The sequence below is a fragment of the Astatotilapia calliptera genome, chromosome 17, assembly GCF_964374335.1.
Source record: "Astatotilapia calliptera chromosome 17, fAstCal68.1, whole genome shotgun sequence".
NCBI classification, from domain to species: domain Eukaryota; kingdom Metazoa; phylum Chordata; class Actinopteri; order Cichliformes; family Cichlidae; genus Astatotilapia; species Astatotilapia calliptera.
This window is the reverse complement of record NC_137438.1, coordinates 27317909-27334757: the sequence shown is the minus strand read 5'-3', so window position 1 is coordinate 27334757 and position 16849 is coordinate 27317909. Positions and strand designations below refer to the sequence as shown.

At 39.5% G+C, this 16849-nt stretch overlaps 1 protein-coding gene across 3 annotated transcripts in view; it reads right to left on the bottom strand.

Moving 5' to 3' along the window:
• The window catches only part of anks1b (ankyrin repeat and sterile alpha motif domain containing 1B), a 276143-nt gene that overhangs the window by 83455 nt on the left and 175839 nt on the right, over positions 1-16849 (bottom strand). For all 3 annotated transcript variants that reach the window (XM_026146086.2, XM_026146087.2, XM_080291511.1), the window contains one exon: positions 6401-6587. In XM_026146086.2, the coding sequence (XP_026001871.1) occupies positions 6401-6587 (187 nt within the window). The remainder of the gene's footprint in view (positions 1-6400; positions 6588-16849) is intronic.

Here is a 16849-nt window from a genome sequence, read left to right as displayed (position 1 = left end):
ACTGCGTCGACAGTTCCACTGACTTTGCTTAATACTGAATTAGACTTGTTGGTCTACGCTGGAGGAATATCCTCTCAAAGCAGTATCCAGCACTACATAAACTTTAGTTATGTAGTGTAACAGCAGCACCAGGGATGGATCGGGTTATAAATAGGAATCCTTATAGTCCAACTGCCCACGCAGGTTGCTGACACCTGCATACTTTGCTTCGGGTTGAAGGAAAGTACACAGTGTTGAAGGGAGGAATGAAAGGAATAATCAGAGGACAGACAGATGTGTAGCAGGAGGAAGGAAAGACCTTTTATGGAATGCCAGGAAAAACGTGTTCCCTTCACTTTCTTGTCCTAATTTCTCAAACCAGCCCCCTGAAATCTCACATTTCATTCTTTCTATTTGCCTGAATTTTGTTCATCACCAGGCTCCCCCACCCCCTCTGCAACATTAGACGCTCATTCTCTCTCACCCACTCTTTTTCACTGGCATCCTCTGAATTCTGTGACTTTTTGCCTTCTGTACCCACATACATATATACTCCTTTCTCTCATTTTCTCTCTCTCGCTGTCTCTCTTTCTCTCTGTAAGCCACTTGTTACCATGGCAACCCCACAATAGGCCTTATAAAGCTAATAAGTAGAGAGAGCAGGCGGGATGAGCAGCGTAGCAGAAGAAGACGGAGGAGGGAAAAAAAATAGAGGAAAAAAAATGAAATAGAAAAATAAATGGGTGCCAATCTATTCCTGGTATTGGAACTTCAAGCAAGGAGAGTGAGGGAGACACACATCCAGAGAAAGAGTGGAACAAATAGAGGTATACATATTTAGAAGGCATTACTGGCAGCATCTATAAAGTGCTGTAGGACTTATATAATAGGTTTTCATAAGCAGGGTGATAAGGCATTACACATCCATTATAAGTAGACAATCCCTCCCCCAGAATGTAAAATTTTAGTATGTCTGCATCAGCAGCCAGTTTTTATAACAAGATTTTTTTCTATATGCTCTAAAGGTTAAAATAGTAATGTGATGCTTCCTCCTGAAAAATAGAGATAAAATGGATTTATTGATTCATGTTTTTAATCTATAGCCAAAGACTAAGTTCCAAGGACTTAATCAAGAAAAGTAAATTTAATCAAGTCTTTAAGTAAAAGAGCTTGAAATTTTAGAAAAAATGTTTTACTTGTTTTCTGGAGAACAGAGTTAAAAGTTGTCACACCCATCAAGAAATGATATGACACATCAATCCTGTAAAAAGAATTAGAGGTTAACGGGATAATGTATCAGCTATTAACAGAGCCAAGCTAGTGAGTCTCTAATATATACTCTGTCTTTAACATGGACTGTAAATAAAAGATGTATCCGGCCACCATGATGTCCTGCACTTAACAAGGTCCATCCATAGACTGCATAATACTGGATAAATAGAGTTATGATAATCATATCAATAAGGTCATCAGAACGGCTTTTTGTCACACTCGACTTGCTGGACTATCCAAACCATCAATAGTACAACTTTGACAACAGCAGTCAAAGTCCTTACATGGAAATTTGAACATATTACCCCAGTGTTAAAGTCATTTCTCCTATTTCAACACATAATTACCTTTAAAATGCTTCTATTAGTTCATAACGCTCTCAATAGTTTGGCTCACTATTACATCTCCGACTGGTTCAGTGTCTATAACCCAATTAGACCTCTCAGGTCACCAGGTGCAAATCTTGTGACTATTAGATCCAAGTGTGCTGAGTGTTTCAGTTACTGTGGTCCTTTTCTTTGGAATACATTCTCTGCAGACGTCAGGTCAGTCACAACTGTGTCTTCATTCAGAAAGAAACTTTCTTTTTGGGAAAGTCTTTCTGTTCTCACAGGTTTAAGCTACATCCACGCTGGGAACCATTTGCTCATTGCATATCGCATTAAAGCTGACAGTTCGTTGCTTGCAGATATTCCACGCTCCAGCTGCCTAGGTGACCATCTAATGTATTTATGTATTTACTACCAGGTCACGTATCAATCAACAGTAATCTTTACTCTCACTGGTAGTTGCTTCAGTTGCCCGCCTGGAAGTTGAGAAAACTTTATCTCAGGTCCGATGCAAGTTTATAAGAACTGACTCGTTTTTGGAACCAGCACCAAGTGGTCACTCAAGGAACTTCAGCCTTTAGGTACTTAGGCAATAGGCAATAGTAGTAGTTACAGTCTACAAATAAGGACATGAGTGGTATCAGTCTACTCGTGCCTATTCTCCAGGAGAGTGAAAAAGTATGTTTTCTAAAATGAAAATAAAAATGTATTAAAAAGTTTGAACAGCTCATGATTAAAATGTTACAGATACATGATTAGCCACTTAGCTTACTCCTTTTTGAATATGGTAAATTCTTAAGATTGTTTACAATTAGAGTAAGTTAGCCAATCATGACTGTAAATAACCTGGAATGTAATTTAACTGATTGTTTGTCACTCTGTTCATCTTTCAATATTTATGAACAGAGCAAATATCTTACATAGTACAGTATATGTTATTGCATTCATTCAACCAATAATTGGATGCATAATTATTAAGTACAGGATCAATGCATTGATCCAATGCACTGAGAAGTGGGATGCCTTTTAGGCAACAGTGTCCAAAAGACACTTTAAGTGGTTGTGCATTCTAAATGAGCCACTGATAACCTATTTAAGCACGAGAACCTTCTTGCAAGCCATTAAATTTTTATGTATCCACTCAGCAATTCAACTATGAACACTATCCATGCCCGATATATTTACATAGTGTCAGGCAATGTTTTCAAAAGTCAAAAAGAAGAGATTTTCGAGACTGTGATCAATAATTGCTCCTCAGTTTCTGTCCTCAGAAGTCATCCACCAGATATCAGTGACAGGCCAAGGCTCATTATGTAGCTTTAAGAGGGAAATAACACAGTCTTGTAACATAAATACCACCGCAATGCTTCAATAGGAATACTAGATGAAGATGTCTCATTCAGTTTTACGCCTGTGTGCATGAGTGTGTGCGCGCGTGCGCGAGTGTGTCTGTGTGCATGCACCTGTGGATTGATAATGAATGTGTTTTTCCCCTGCTGAGGCTCTACTCAGATCAAAGTCTAGCAGGGTCTCTGAACTGCTCCCGGATGAAACACACAGACAAAGACACACACACTTCGAATATGTCTCCTGCCTGGACAGCTTCCCTTGCTTTGCCTCTTTTGTTGGAAGCCCGATAGCTGCGGGTGTGAGGGACAGTTGGACTGAAAGCCAGGTGAGAGAAGGAAGTATTACCACGTCACAAGCTAACCATCGCCAAGGCCACCACTTTTCCATGACAACAGGGATTTTATCACTATGGTAACACAAACGAGGTTGTAGGAAATGACACCAAGGAAACGAAGGTCAGAAATAAATATCTCATAATACAGAAATACTTAAATTAAATATTGAAAATTAAATATTACATTGTGCCGACATAAACGTACAAAAATTATTTTTTAATAAAAAGGGGGATTTACTGTAGGACTTGGTATTTCAAGCAAAAATAATATTCAGTGTTGACTTAGAACTATTCACTCACCCACTTCTAATCTCCAGTGGTGGTGCATATTTCTGGTACATCGGTCATGCTAGCTTTACCTGGTGACGTTTGAGCGGAGCCTCATTTTTCTTTATTTCTCAGAACATTTTGACAGCTGTAATAGTCTTCCACTTTTGACTTTTCTCCTGTTTGCTAACTACCATCAAACCTTAAAGTGCCATTTTTACATTATAGCCACCTTATACATACACACATAAAACCAGGAGTAGAAATCGTCGCATGAACAACTTGATTTTTTATAATTTAAGGAATATTCAAAAATATTCCCTAATTTACACAGAGACATACATGGTAATGGAAAGTCCATGATGTTAAAAATGTGTCAAACTCATAAATATGCAGTCACAATTTTTTAAAAAGGGGCACATGAATAGTAAACATGCTTGCATCAATTAGCATTTATGCTACTTTTTTATTTTGTGAGCTTAAATAAATGCAGTGAAATGTGCACGTGTGCAGATTTAAGACTCAGATGCACTGATTACGGGACTCTTATATGAACACCTCATTCATTACTCCGAATATTCCTTTTGGAGAAGAAACTTTGAAACTCAGCGGGGGAGAGCATCTAATGATGAAACAGTGTTTCATCTGGTGTGACAGTAAAAGCGACTCCCCACTGGACTAACAGAGAATTTTTTGCTGATGTCTCAGAGCCTAGTTTTTAAGATAGCCAGCAAGCTTGCATCCTGATTTGCATCAAAGCTGAACAGATGTGCGATTCATCTGCTATATTGTTACCCTAAAATCTTGCTTTTTAAAGGCCAGACTAAAAAGAATATATTTAACATGATTTATTCAGTAGTAATAGTTTAATCTCTAACATTAATCTGTTCGTTACATCCCCACAAGCATTTAAAATGGTGAATATATCAGGCTAAATACATTCATTTTCACTGGCTTGCCATGATTAGTGGAGTTCTCTGCAAAAGCAAAGAAGATTTTTGGTGAATATTTAATAGTAAGTTTAAAAAAATGTTAACAACTGCAAAGCATTGATGCATTTAGCTTTAAGGGAAAAGACAGAGGAAAGTCTGAAGTTTGTAGTCTCCAGATCACCTGGCTGATTGGTTGCTCACATGCTTTCATCTGACTAAATTCTCACTGTTTGGAAAATTACCGGTGTTTCATTAATGAGGAGAAAATCACGAGTCCTCTGGGAATCCATTATAATCCATTATTTTTGCCAGTGAGAGGAACACGCTGCTTGTGGAAAATGGGAGTTTTGAAAATGTTGCATTTTCATAACCGTGAACCTGCATTACCCGACAGGTCTAACTAACCGCTGAGCATTCGGTGTCAGAGCCAACCTGCAGTAATTGATGCTGTGTAAAAGTAGCTGGTGTGGCTGTATTCGTCAAAACAAAGTCTAGGGCAGATTATGCAAACACAGTTTAAGAAGTTAAAATGGCATATAATCTAAAAACATCATGCTAATGTGTCTGTGTTGGGATGTGCTGATAACTTTGAATGCAAACAAACCCAAACTGGCATCTTTTAATATGTTTGCACTAATAATATGACTATCCTTTCAGCAATAGCTTGAGTGGCTCCAGCATCTGCAAGTAGTAGCAAATAGAGATATTATTCATTTATTTTGATGAATGAAGTCAGCATTGCCTAACTGAAAGATAAAGTGTTCTCCTGCTGTTGCTAAACTGTCTGCCTGCCTAGTGTAGCCTGGATCATGATCTCTAATTCATCTCAGTCAGAAATGATCCAGCTTTCATGGTGCACTCTGTACACCTTCCAGCTGTTCTCAGACATGTTCTTAGCCTCTAAGGTGCTTGCCACTTGGTTATGGCCACCAGAATAGAATGAGTAGAAATATGATTTCAATTTCCTGGGACCCAGGACAAAGAGATTAGGGTTTTATTTGGTTCCTATGCAGTCAGAGTTTAAGCATCACTTACACCAAGGCAACAGTGACAACATGTAAAAGGAAAACATGAGGAAAAAAAAAAAAAGGTGGGCTTAGCTATGTTATAATGAGCAACCCAAGTGCAAGAAAAATGATGCACCACATGGCGAAACATACAAGCAGTCATTATATTCACTTTCAGATAAAATATGTGCGTTATGCATTATTAGAGTAGATATTTAGTAAGAGAGGAGGTCACCAAGACACCAGCTGGCTTATACACATAAGAAATGTGGCATTTTAAATATTCTGAACAGATTTTACATTCCCTTTCATTTTAGCTCAAACCACATTTCACTCCCTCTCTACAGATGCTTCACTGAGAATAGACCCCTCTGATGATAAAACACCACTAATCCAAAAATAAAGAATAATTCAGGCAACATGTTAGTGAATATCCAAAAAAACCACATTATTCACAACCATGTTATTTTTCACCAAACTGATATGACAGATTTTTTGGTCAGGCAGCAAAGAATGAATAAATCTCTTTAATTATTTTTCTTAATTGACCAAATGATAAATTAGTTAGGAAAGACACTCATAGAACAATAAATAATTAAAACAGCCCTTTAGATGCCACCTTAAACTTGTACACTTCCCCTTTAATTCCAAAGTTACTCAGTCTTAATTTGCATCTATTAAAACAGGAAGAAGTGTTTTAGTAGCTTTGATTGCTGCCATTACATTAATGCAAAGGGTTATATAAATAGCACAGCATTACTCCTTAGAGAAGATATCTGTGTTGCTTCCCCCTCCTTCCCCTCGGGGAAGTGAGATGTCATTACATTCCAGGTAAAAGACTTGTTCTCACTTGAGGCTCAGGCCTTCAACAATGATCATCTTGTTTTGTAACTGGAAAACTGAAGGTAAAGGGCATTTAATGCTTCTTACCTGTGAGCTGACAGTCGTCGTTGGAACCTGCAGAGTCCTCCTGGTTGGGGCTGAGCGGAGGGCTGGCGGGGGGACTGGTGCTGAAGCTGGCGTAGCCGAGGGAAGAGCTCACCTCGCTGGGCTCACAGCTGTGGTTGACCGGCCTTTGGACATCCAAGGATGAAGACAGAGAGGTGCGCTGTTTGGGCTGGGAGAAGAGAAGACGAAGGGTTTGAGAGTCCAAAACTTTTTTGTTTGTTTGAGTGTTTGGTTTTGTTTGGGTTGCTTGAAAAAAGGTTTGCCAGACAGATTTTTTTTTGCTTCCCGTCTGAATAAAAAACTTAAAATTAACTCTCAGTATGGTTTTGTATGTTGCGATTTCAGTTTCACATTTTCCTAGTAGCAGGGTACTTATTTGTATATCTTTTGATTACTGTGTTATTATGACCTGTTTCTGTTAGATTTATATTGTTGGATTGTCATTTATGCTTAGAAATATCTACTCATATATGCTTAGAGTTTTATAATCAATGTCATGTTGGTAGAGGGTTGATCCTTAATAGTCTGCAAAGACTTTGTGTGCATTCCAGAGTGTTCTGGCATTCACACCCACATCCTGGGAGCATGGGAGAGGTCGTACCTTCGCTTATTGTTTTGTGGTATGATAAACATATCTATATCTGTTTTAGTCTAAGTGCCTTTTGTTTAGATGAACTGCTGGGCTTCCAGACCAGCAGGTTTAGGGAAGTTGTTTATAGGGTCACACTCTGACCACACACACACACACACAGCAGTGTTACGAGGGAGCGGACGAGAGCAACTGGGGTCAAGTGGAAGGAACGTCACTTGGCTCGGGCCTCCCTCGTATACGAGAAATATAAAGAGCTCTGCTTGGTGTTCAATGCTTTTTGCTGTGTAACTGAACTGTCCTGAACATTCCAGCGAATAGGTTTATGCTACAAACTTATCAGTTTCCTGTTTATGAATGAGGTTTTTTAGGTTTTTACTAAGTCAGATCCTACATTACATTATGTTGTGTTGCAGCTTTATGTTGTTCATGACCAGATCGCCACTAAAAGGGAACCATTGCAAGAATTGCAATTGCAAGAATTTACAGCTTTAGAGAAACACAGTTCTCTCTGAACAAACAGCCCCTTTTTGATTTATACCAAAAATAAAATGCAGTTGCCTGCAGCTCAATAAATGTTCCCACTCATCATGAGATGTAAGAAGAGTCATCTGTTTTTCATCACTCGTTTTACCACAGGGACCAGCTAATAACTTTAATTACCAATAAAGCAATTTTCCTTATTTTTGTTTTGATCCTCTCGCCCTTTATTTTCATTTTCCTTTTTATACGAAAGATCCACTTCTGTTGCTGAAGATCTTGTGCTTTCTCATAGTCAAAAGCAAATCCCTTTATTATTTTATTTTATTATTTTCTGGATGAGTTTATGGGTGGTGCAATCACTGCTAGGAAAAGGAGAAATGGATGCAGCAGTTTATTGAAACATGTGGAAACATACATGAAAATACACCATATGAGGCAAAAACACAAAGGCATTGTTTTAAGTCAAGGCATGTATTCCTATTGTTTCAAAAAAAAAAAAGTGTATAACATAAGATATGGACATCTGTTTTTTCCTCACGTAAAACTGGGATGCAAGATAGCAGATGACAGAGGTAGAACAGGAAAAAGAAGCGAGCCAAAATGGCTGCTTAGAAGACGCAAATGTGAGTGATAAAGTGAGACAGGGGACAAATGAAACTGTAGACTGGCATCTGGTAAACACATCTTACATAATGAGGCATTTGCAGCTCTCAACAACCTGCTGCTAAGCTTCACAAACAACTCAGGCAGTCAAAACCCTGCTGGTGCATGTATATGCAATCACAACTCAAAGGATGTATGCTAAGGGAATCAATAGAGTGAACTCTGAACGCAAAATATCATCCTGAAATATTGAGAGACAGACACACACACGCACAACAGAACAACCTTCGTAAGACCTTCACGGTCTATTTTGTGACTCAAGGTATGAAAACGAAACCTTGAGAGATGGGAAAAGAATATAAAAGGAAATGAAAGCAGGAGGAGGAGAGGACGCTCTTTTCTATGCATGACGCATTCAAATTGGGCTTTGAGATATTCGCCGAACTAAACTGGGATGAAAAACACAAAAGCAGAACAAGAACAGGGGAAAAGGCTGAGTGAGGATGAAAAAATGGAAAAAGTGAAGACACGCCGACTGAAAAGAAAAGCAATTAAGAAATAAAAAGGAAGAAACAAAAGAAACAATGAGTAGAGGTAAACATTTGAAACAGGATAGGGAGGATCAGGCCAAAAAGCAAGCGATCACTGACGAAAGTAAGAGGTACGAGATTGAAATACAGAACAAAAGAATGGAAAATAGGAAGAGAAGACAATGTACAAAAAAAAGGAAGGACAGTGAAAGAATGATTAATTTAACATAAATTTGAAAGCCTGGATATCTTTCTCTATTCTGGGAAATAAGTGCTGTTGGGTGAGAATACTAACGCTAACCCAAACTCTCATGTCTGTGCAGTATTTATGAAGCTGCAGCCTTTAAGCTAGCTTAGGGGAAAATCTGACAGTTTTTTTCTGCTTGTTTGCATCGATTAGACAAGGTACGCCATGCTGAGTGAGCTTTAAGGGTGCAGGTAGGCTGGGGTAGAGCTGTTTATTCCATTTCTTTAGTAAATTACAATCATTTCCAACTAACTTTACCAATAAAAGAAAGAAATCCACCCCAAAGTACACCGCTACTGAACTTGAAGATCAATTTGGTGCAGTGTGTTTGGTCTTTTAAGTTGAAGAATGAAGAAGAATTTTTGCACACACAGAGAGAAAATGACATCCAGCTAAGAGTGAACACTTCAGGATACACCACTGCTCAAGTCCAAGCTAAAAGAACCAAATATGGCACAGAGTTCTTTTTTTTTTTTTTTTGTGGAAAGTCAGTCACCAGGGAGTTACACGGCAGCAGCAGCAGAAACCAACAGAGTCTAAGGATGTTTAAAGGACCAATGCATCAACCAGACAAGATCACAACAACCCAGAAAGGGTACAGGGAGTAAAGACGGTGATGTATGAGCCCAACAGGGAAACACACTGACTGAGCAAGGGGAGGGACATTACAAGAACTAGCTGTCAAAGCCACGTATTCTCTTCATTAGTCTTTCCATTTGTCTTTGGTCGTGTAACAGAAGCAATTCTACACAAACCGACAACTTAGGCGTTGTTATCAGGTCTCTGCGATCTAAAGCGTACATAATCTGTGGAAAATAAAGACACTGCTACAAGCCATGTGTGACATGACTCAAAACGTGTTACTGGAAGCTTAACAACAGAACACAGAGGGCTCAAAATGAGATTAAGCAATCGTGAACACAGAATGAGTGAACTCCTTCAAATGTGACACCGTGGTATTTTAAAGTGGCAATCTGAGCCTTTGTGTGTCTCCGTCTTCAGGGAGTTTAATGGGTACATCAACTGCTCCTAAAGCATCCCTCTCTTACTGTACTTATCGGCAGCTCATCTATGTGCATTTGTCTTCCTCTTCTTTCAAACTATTAAATGTGTCTGTTCTCTAGACTTGTGCTTGTTAAGAGCCTGCACACGCACACTCATTAACGCATATAAGAAAAAAAAACATGCACATGTGCCATAGCTCTGGCTGAGGCTTAGCGTTAACAATGCAAACAGGCAGCGGGCTAATGAACATGTCGTGCCCGATTGGAAGGGGATTAATGAGCATAGACACACGGGAACACACACACACACACACACACACACACACACACACACACACCATGCATGACTAAACATTAGAAGAAACCATTTTCCTTCCTTTAACAACATAGCAAAGGGGGGGAAAGGTCATTTAACAAACTACGTGTGTTGAAATCCTAATAATTGACACTTTTGCAACCCAGCATTTGTGCGGTAATTAATCAATAACATGAGAATCTGATCTCATGATTAGAAGGTAGAAATATCACCACTTCTGATGAATGAAACTCCCCACAGAAATATTTACTATGCTTCTGAGGGAAGCAATGCAAAAAAACCAAACATAATATATGTCAAATACACCAAAGAATGAGGCTTATTTGTCTCTAAATGTTGCTTTTGTTAGTGTAACGTGAGCAGTAGACTCAAAGTTAATTATGGTTAGATTTTAATTGATATTTTCAGTTGCTACAGCAGCTCGTCCTCTGTTAACATTAGCTTAGAGGTAATGATCCCAAATGCGGAGCATTGCAAATAGCATATGTCTGTCTTTTATTTCAGCTGCCACACACGTCCACAGAAAGATGTGAGCGTACAAACAAGAAGGCAAAATGTTCAAAAGAGCCGAGCTGACGATGCTTCTGCTTCCAGAGGGCAGTGAAGAACAAGAGAATAGAAAAGATAAAGGAGTAAACATCTAAAACCTCCTTTTCCCCCCAATTCCAAAACAAACTCTTAACTGCAACTCTTACAAGTAGCATTCCGCTGCTCATCTCTGGATTTTGTACACTTTCTTTTGATGCATGCTGTTTTTGCCCCACTCAGCTATATGGCTCTGTTTTCTTGTGTGTTTCTTGTAATGATCAAACTTCTTTTTCATTATTTGCCTTAAGAAATATGTCATATGTCAGCCAATACCTTTTGATTAGCCACAAAGCAAGAAAGCATGAGATTAGCCTTGTCTCATGCTTTCTTGCTTTGTGGTAGATCTTTGTTCTGTCTTCACTGAGATATTTGAATGCTAATCAATAAAAAATAAAATAAAATAAAATCATGTACTGAATTTAAAAAGCTGCATTCAGTGCATGACATATTTCTTTTTTTTTTTTTTTTTTTTTGGCCTGTCCCGTTTGGCTCTTTTGCCATCAGAATTGTTGTCTAAAGGCAAAGAAAGATGCCCAACGGATTTACTTTACCAAACTGACCATCCCAGCCTTGCCGTAATGGTCCATTTGATTCACCTTTTATTGTTTATTTTATTTTCACTTACTGAATACGGGACAGACTTGACTGGGGGAAAGAAGGGGAGAAAGAAAGAGGGAAAGAGAAACAGCTGAGAAGAGGGACGGGGGAGAAGGGCAAAAGACAAAAACCAACAGAACGGGCAGAGAAAAAAAAATGCATATATCAATCACCTGGATCACCTGCTGAGAAAGAAAAAAGAAAGCAAGCAGAAGAGAACAAGAGTAATAGAATAAACAACATCACAATGATATATGGGAATATGACAGTAAATACTAAATGTTAAACATTATTGTGCAGCACATAAGATCAACAGAACACAGTGTGCTTTGAGGTAGGAGCCAAAAAGGGTGTAGTTTGTGGGTGTGATCACCCGTGTGTACACCTGTGAGCATGGACGCGCTTGTTTTTTGTTTTTTAAAAGGTTCCTTCATGTAATAATCTGCTAGAGGGTGTGGGGGGGCCACAGCCCCGTCCTCCAGGGCGTGAAGCAGGTGTGGAGGAGATCAAAACTCCAGACATCCAGAGGCCCCCAGAACACAAGAGACCAAGGAAGACCAACAGAGGGGCAGCTGCGCCACTGTCCCAGAAAGAACTGAGGAGAGTCCCAGATGAGGGCTCACTCAGCAGCCGCGGAGCAGAAGCCAGGGGGAGTTGCAGTGACGCGCCCGTGAGCTCCGCCGGCAGCCAGCTGCGCCTGAGTGACCGAGCCCCAGGCCGAGAGGCCGGGGGCACCCCACCTCCGAAGTGGCCCGAGCGAGCCCCAGGCTCCAGGCCCCGATAAGCGGCCGCCAAGGAGTGAGCCGGTGTGTACCTGGACGCCCATCCCTGGACACAAAGAACCACCAACGCACCGATGTCTGAGGGGGTCCGCCACTGGCAGGGGAAGTGGTGGTAGGGGGAGACATATTTCAGCAACGTATACAATTTGAAGGTGACACAATTGCTGGTGCCAGACAAGGCAGTCTGAGTATTTTAGAAACTGCTGATTTCCCATAAAGCTATTTCTAGGGTTTACATAAAATGCATACCTTTACAACCAAACTATGCAAAAGGGCATCTCTGAATCCTCAATATGTTGAACCTTGAAGCAGATGGGCTACAGCAGCAGAAGACCACACTGGGTGACACACCTTTGGTTCAGCTGAGCATTGTTTAAACAATGCAGCCTACCCGAATACTATTCCCAACCATACCCATCCGTTTACGACCAATTGACCAATCTGCTGATGGCAGATAGCATGACAACGCATGCTCATTCAGTTAATTGCTCTACTTTTATTCCTCCATTAAAATACTGTAGATGTTCTCTGAAAAAGTAACACCATGCTAAAGATCTTTTTGTGAAGGGATTGTTCCTTTCTTCCTCTGTGACTCATAAATGTGGACGTAGGAGCACTTACATCTAATATACAAAATCTTTTTCAACATTTGAACTAATTACATGCTCTACGTACTATCTATTTATCTATCTGCTAAACATACTGCTCACCTGGTTGTTAAACATTTTAGTTTGTGGTTTTTAAAATGGGCAAATGTGGATTAAAGGTTTAGTCTATTTTAAAATTAAACCTAATAGCTAATGAAGAAAGTTTTAAATTTCAGGTGATGGCAGGTCCAATTTTCCAATCAATGATTTCCATGTGGAATAAAATATTATTGGAATCTGGCTCTCCTACTCTTTTATCCCGGACCTGTATCCAGTTGAGGTATTATGTGCAGACTATTAACCTTTTAAGGTTATGGTTAGGTCTTAGCATAAACCTAACCATAACCTAATTGTTACCCTCACACTAAAACCACTTTTTGAGCCTCAAAAATGCCTTCAAATTCGTGGGGATGGGCATTTTGTCCCCACAAGTATAGTAAACTTCCAATTTTTGGTCCCCACAAAGATATGTAAACATGATACACACACACAAAATAATCTTCCTAGAATTGTAAGTGTCCTCCCCACCATTCTCTGCTATCGCTTGCCATCCCTTGTGTTTATTTGCTCTATCCCTCAGTCAGATGAAACAGTCTTTTATTTTGTTCCATCATCTAAGATTGTGAGGAATCCAGGAAGTAATTTACCTTCTGTTTGTTACCAAGCACTGAACTTGTTTTCCCACCAAATCTATTGTGACAGATGATTTAAATGTGATGCAGAGGCCAGCAGAGACTAGCAGTCCTCTTGGCTCATAACCAATGATATGTATGAAATGCAGCATTTATTGAAAGCATCCAAATCCCGGTTACAAATCCTTTTAATACAGGCAGAAAACGGCAGGGAAAAGCTGAGATGTGCAACTCCCACTTGAGAGATTTTAGTATTAGCTTGAGTCACTTCTATTAGCAGTGCATGACCCAAGTCTGTCCTCTGGGGCCACCGGCTGGGAAAGAAAATCTCTTTAGCCACAAACACAGAAAGGTCTCCTACTTGTTGCAATAACTTGAAAATGTCCAGGTGGAGTAAGGAAGGGTTGAGAAAAATGAACTGAACAGTATAAACCGAGGGCCCCATTCTCTCCATTTTCTCTCGTCTTTTGTTACACAAACACACGACAATGTGGGCCATATGAAGAGCTGGCACAAACACTTAGATGTATTTATGGAAATATAAAGCAAGTGTTTACTGTAATTACAGACAAATCCGAGCAAACTTCCTGTGAGATTAACTAACAGGAGCAACACTGTTACAGCAGCCGGCACAAGCAACAACCTCAGCATCTAACTGACTGATGGGAGTGAAAGGATGAATGAGCTCTAAACGCCAATGCGATTCGTAATCAGTCTGTGAGGTGTTGAGTGAAGATTCTAGAGGTTTGTTTTAGTCAAGAAAATGTGATAATTCTAGAAGTTCAAAATAAATCAATAAATATATGGAGAAATAGAGAGAGCATTTAGATCCCACCAGCACAAACGGTGACAACAATTCACAAGCATGTGTTGACTTTCTACAGAATACAAGGTCAGTGTCAGAGCATATATAATGGATGAGCATTCAACTTTGACAGGGGCATTTGGATAAAGTAACTTTGCTATTACACATTTTATTAAAAAAAAACAAAAAACAGGAATACATTTATGCCCACAAATCAGAGACTGTAAACTAAAATACACGGCACGTTCTGTTATTTTAAATTTACATAAATTTCCATTTAAAGCTGAGTGAATCCCATGAGACTGATACACCTATACACTGGGCCTACAGCCAATAATCAGTTGACATACATTTCAAGTCTTTGGATGTCACAGTCTTAGACCGTGGGAGGAAGCGGAAGTCCACGCATGGACAGAGAAAACATGCAAACTTTACAGCTGGGAAGTGGATTAGAACCTAGGACCTTCTTGCTGTGAGTCAACAGCGATAACCACTGTTTTGCTACTTTAAACCAAAATCATTAACCTGTCTGCTTGATTACAACCTTACACACATAGCACACTCACAGAAACCAACTCAGAAAATGCAGATATATCTGTGTTAGATTACAGATGCAAAGCGGTTAAATGAATTTACCACATACTGGGAAAGTTGCATATATATGACTGTGAGTGCAGAGTGCCCTCAGCACAGTTCCATTTGTTTTGCAAAGTTCAAGTAGGGTCATCAAGACTAGCTGCATAAGCTGATGAATGACCTCTCCTCAGTTCCAAAGAGACATCAAGGATATTTTGCAGAGTCTGACCTGCACAGGCTCATTGGTGACTGCATCAGAAACACCAACTGAATAATTAACCTCAGTTTGAGCTGGAATAACTTACCAGCAATGTGCATTTTTATGTTTTTCATTAGCGAACAGTAAACTTTAATTTAACTAATACTTTAGTTATATCAGCAGAATTCAGCTGAGAGGGCGCAGTGATCTTTTTAGATGGGCCTTTCCATAAAGCTGACGGTGACTACACCAAAGAGCTTCCTTGTCAGTTCCAACTGCTACTTTTTCTTTGTTGAAATTCAAGTGTGATGGCTGAAGTGGAATTATTAAAGCTGTTGAGCAACAAAAATGATCCTTGCAAATATAAGTTAATACCTACAGTAAAACCTGAGGTATCAGCAAAAGCAATGTAAATCTAACGTACACACTGAGAAAAAAAATACACATGTCAGATGTTGTTTATATGTTGGGTCCTTTTATCTTGTTGGTAGGTGGTTGCTAGGCAATGTGATGGGCGTCATATGATGTGGATATGAACTTTTTTAGGATATAAGTGAGGTCTTAATGTTGTGACATTAAAATGTGTTTTTTTATATGTGTTATATGTGCATAAATGGCATAAATGGGTGTTACACATTATCAAGGTGGTTCTTAGACAACACAATGACATCACAAGATCTTATTATAGATCTCCTGATGGTCTTTTTCAGTATGACGCTGATTAAAGATGTATACCTAGGCGTGCAAACAACACTTTAAAAATGGATGTCATGCTACTTTGTTGGCAGAGACCAGAGAGACCACCACCACCACCACCACCAAAAAAAGACAAAAAACACACTGCATAAAACTTTCTGCCTTGTTTACAAGCCACAAGCTAGCAGAAAGCCTACAATTATGCATGGGAGTTGTAAAGCTAGGTGTTGATTCACAGTGGGGCTGATAATACTACTAAATCTTTTACACATCTTAGAAGAGTGATTAAATTTGAGGCTAAAATCAACAAAAGCCTTTAAGACAATCTCTTTACTGGATAGATTGGTTGGTTTATCATCTGCTATCACAATAATGTCTGAGAACTTTACCTCCATTTGTCCTGAAGAACAACAAGTTTTCAGTGTTTTTAACCTTTTCACATTTCCAATGAGATCTGTCCCGAAATGGCAGTTTATAAGTGTGTCTTTGGTGCTAACAGAGGCAGGCAGTCTTTTCTGTGACGGTCCTGTTTGTTTACTGTAATTATGCTGTCATCTTAAAATTACTCTGCACTGATGTTGAAATTACACATATCAACTTGCTCCGGACTGGTCAAAACAATCCACTATCCACCACCAAAATCAACACCCTTTCCCCCCACTGAGTTACAATAAGGATCTTTAGGTCCCTTGCTCAAGAGCACTTTAACTACAATAATTTGGAAATATGGGACTGTACAGTAAGTCATGGGGTTTCCACACAGGCACATCATTCACATGTCAGGCTGACATCCTTCTGAATGCTCTGGTGATGTTTTCAGAGTGACAGCGGTGTCATACTCGGCACCTTTATTATGGACTTTGTGTGCGTCTGTGCATCCTCTCGGCCTCTGTAAGGGGAAAAGTATTATCTCCATGTTTCAGCATCAGAAAGCAGTTGGCTCGCTTTATCTACTCTCTGAGTGTGTTTGACTGTCTTCATGTGGCCAGGGTAGCTATCAGCTCAATCAAGGAAGTGTTGAAGTGTGACAGATCCAGGGTAGGTAGATCTGAATGTGTGCAATGCATACTGTATTTCCACATATTCTTCTGTGTGTGGGTGGGTGTGAATGGGTGTATAAGAGAGAGATCCCAGTAT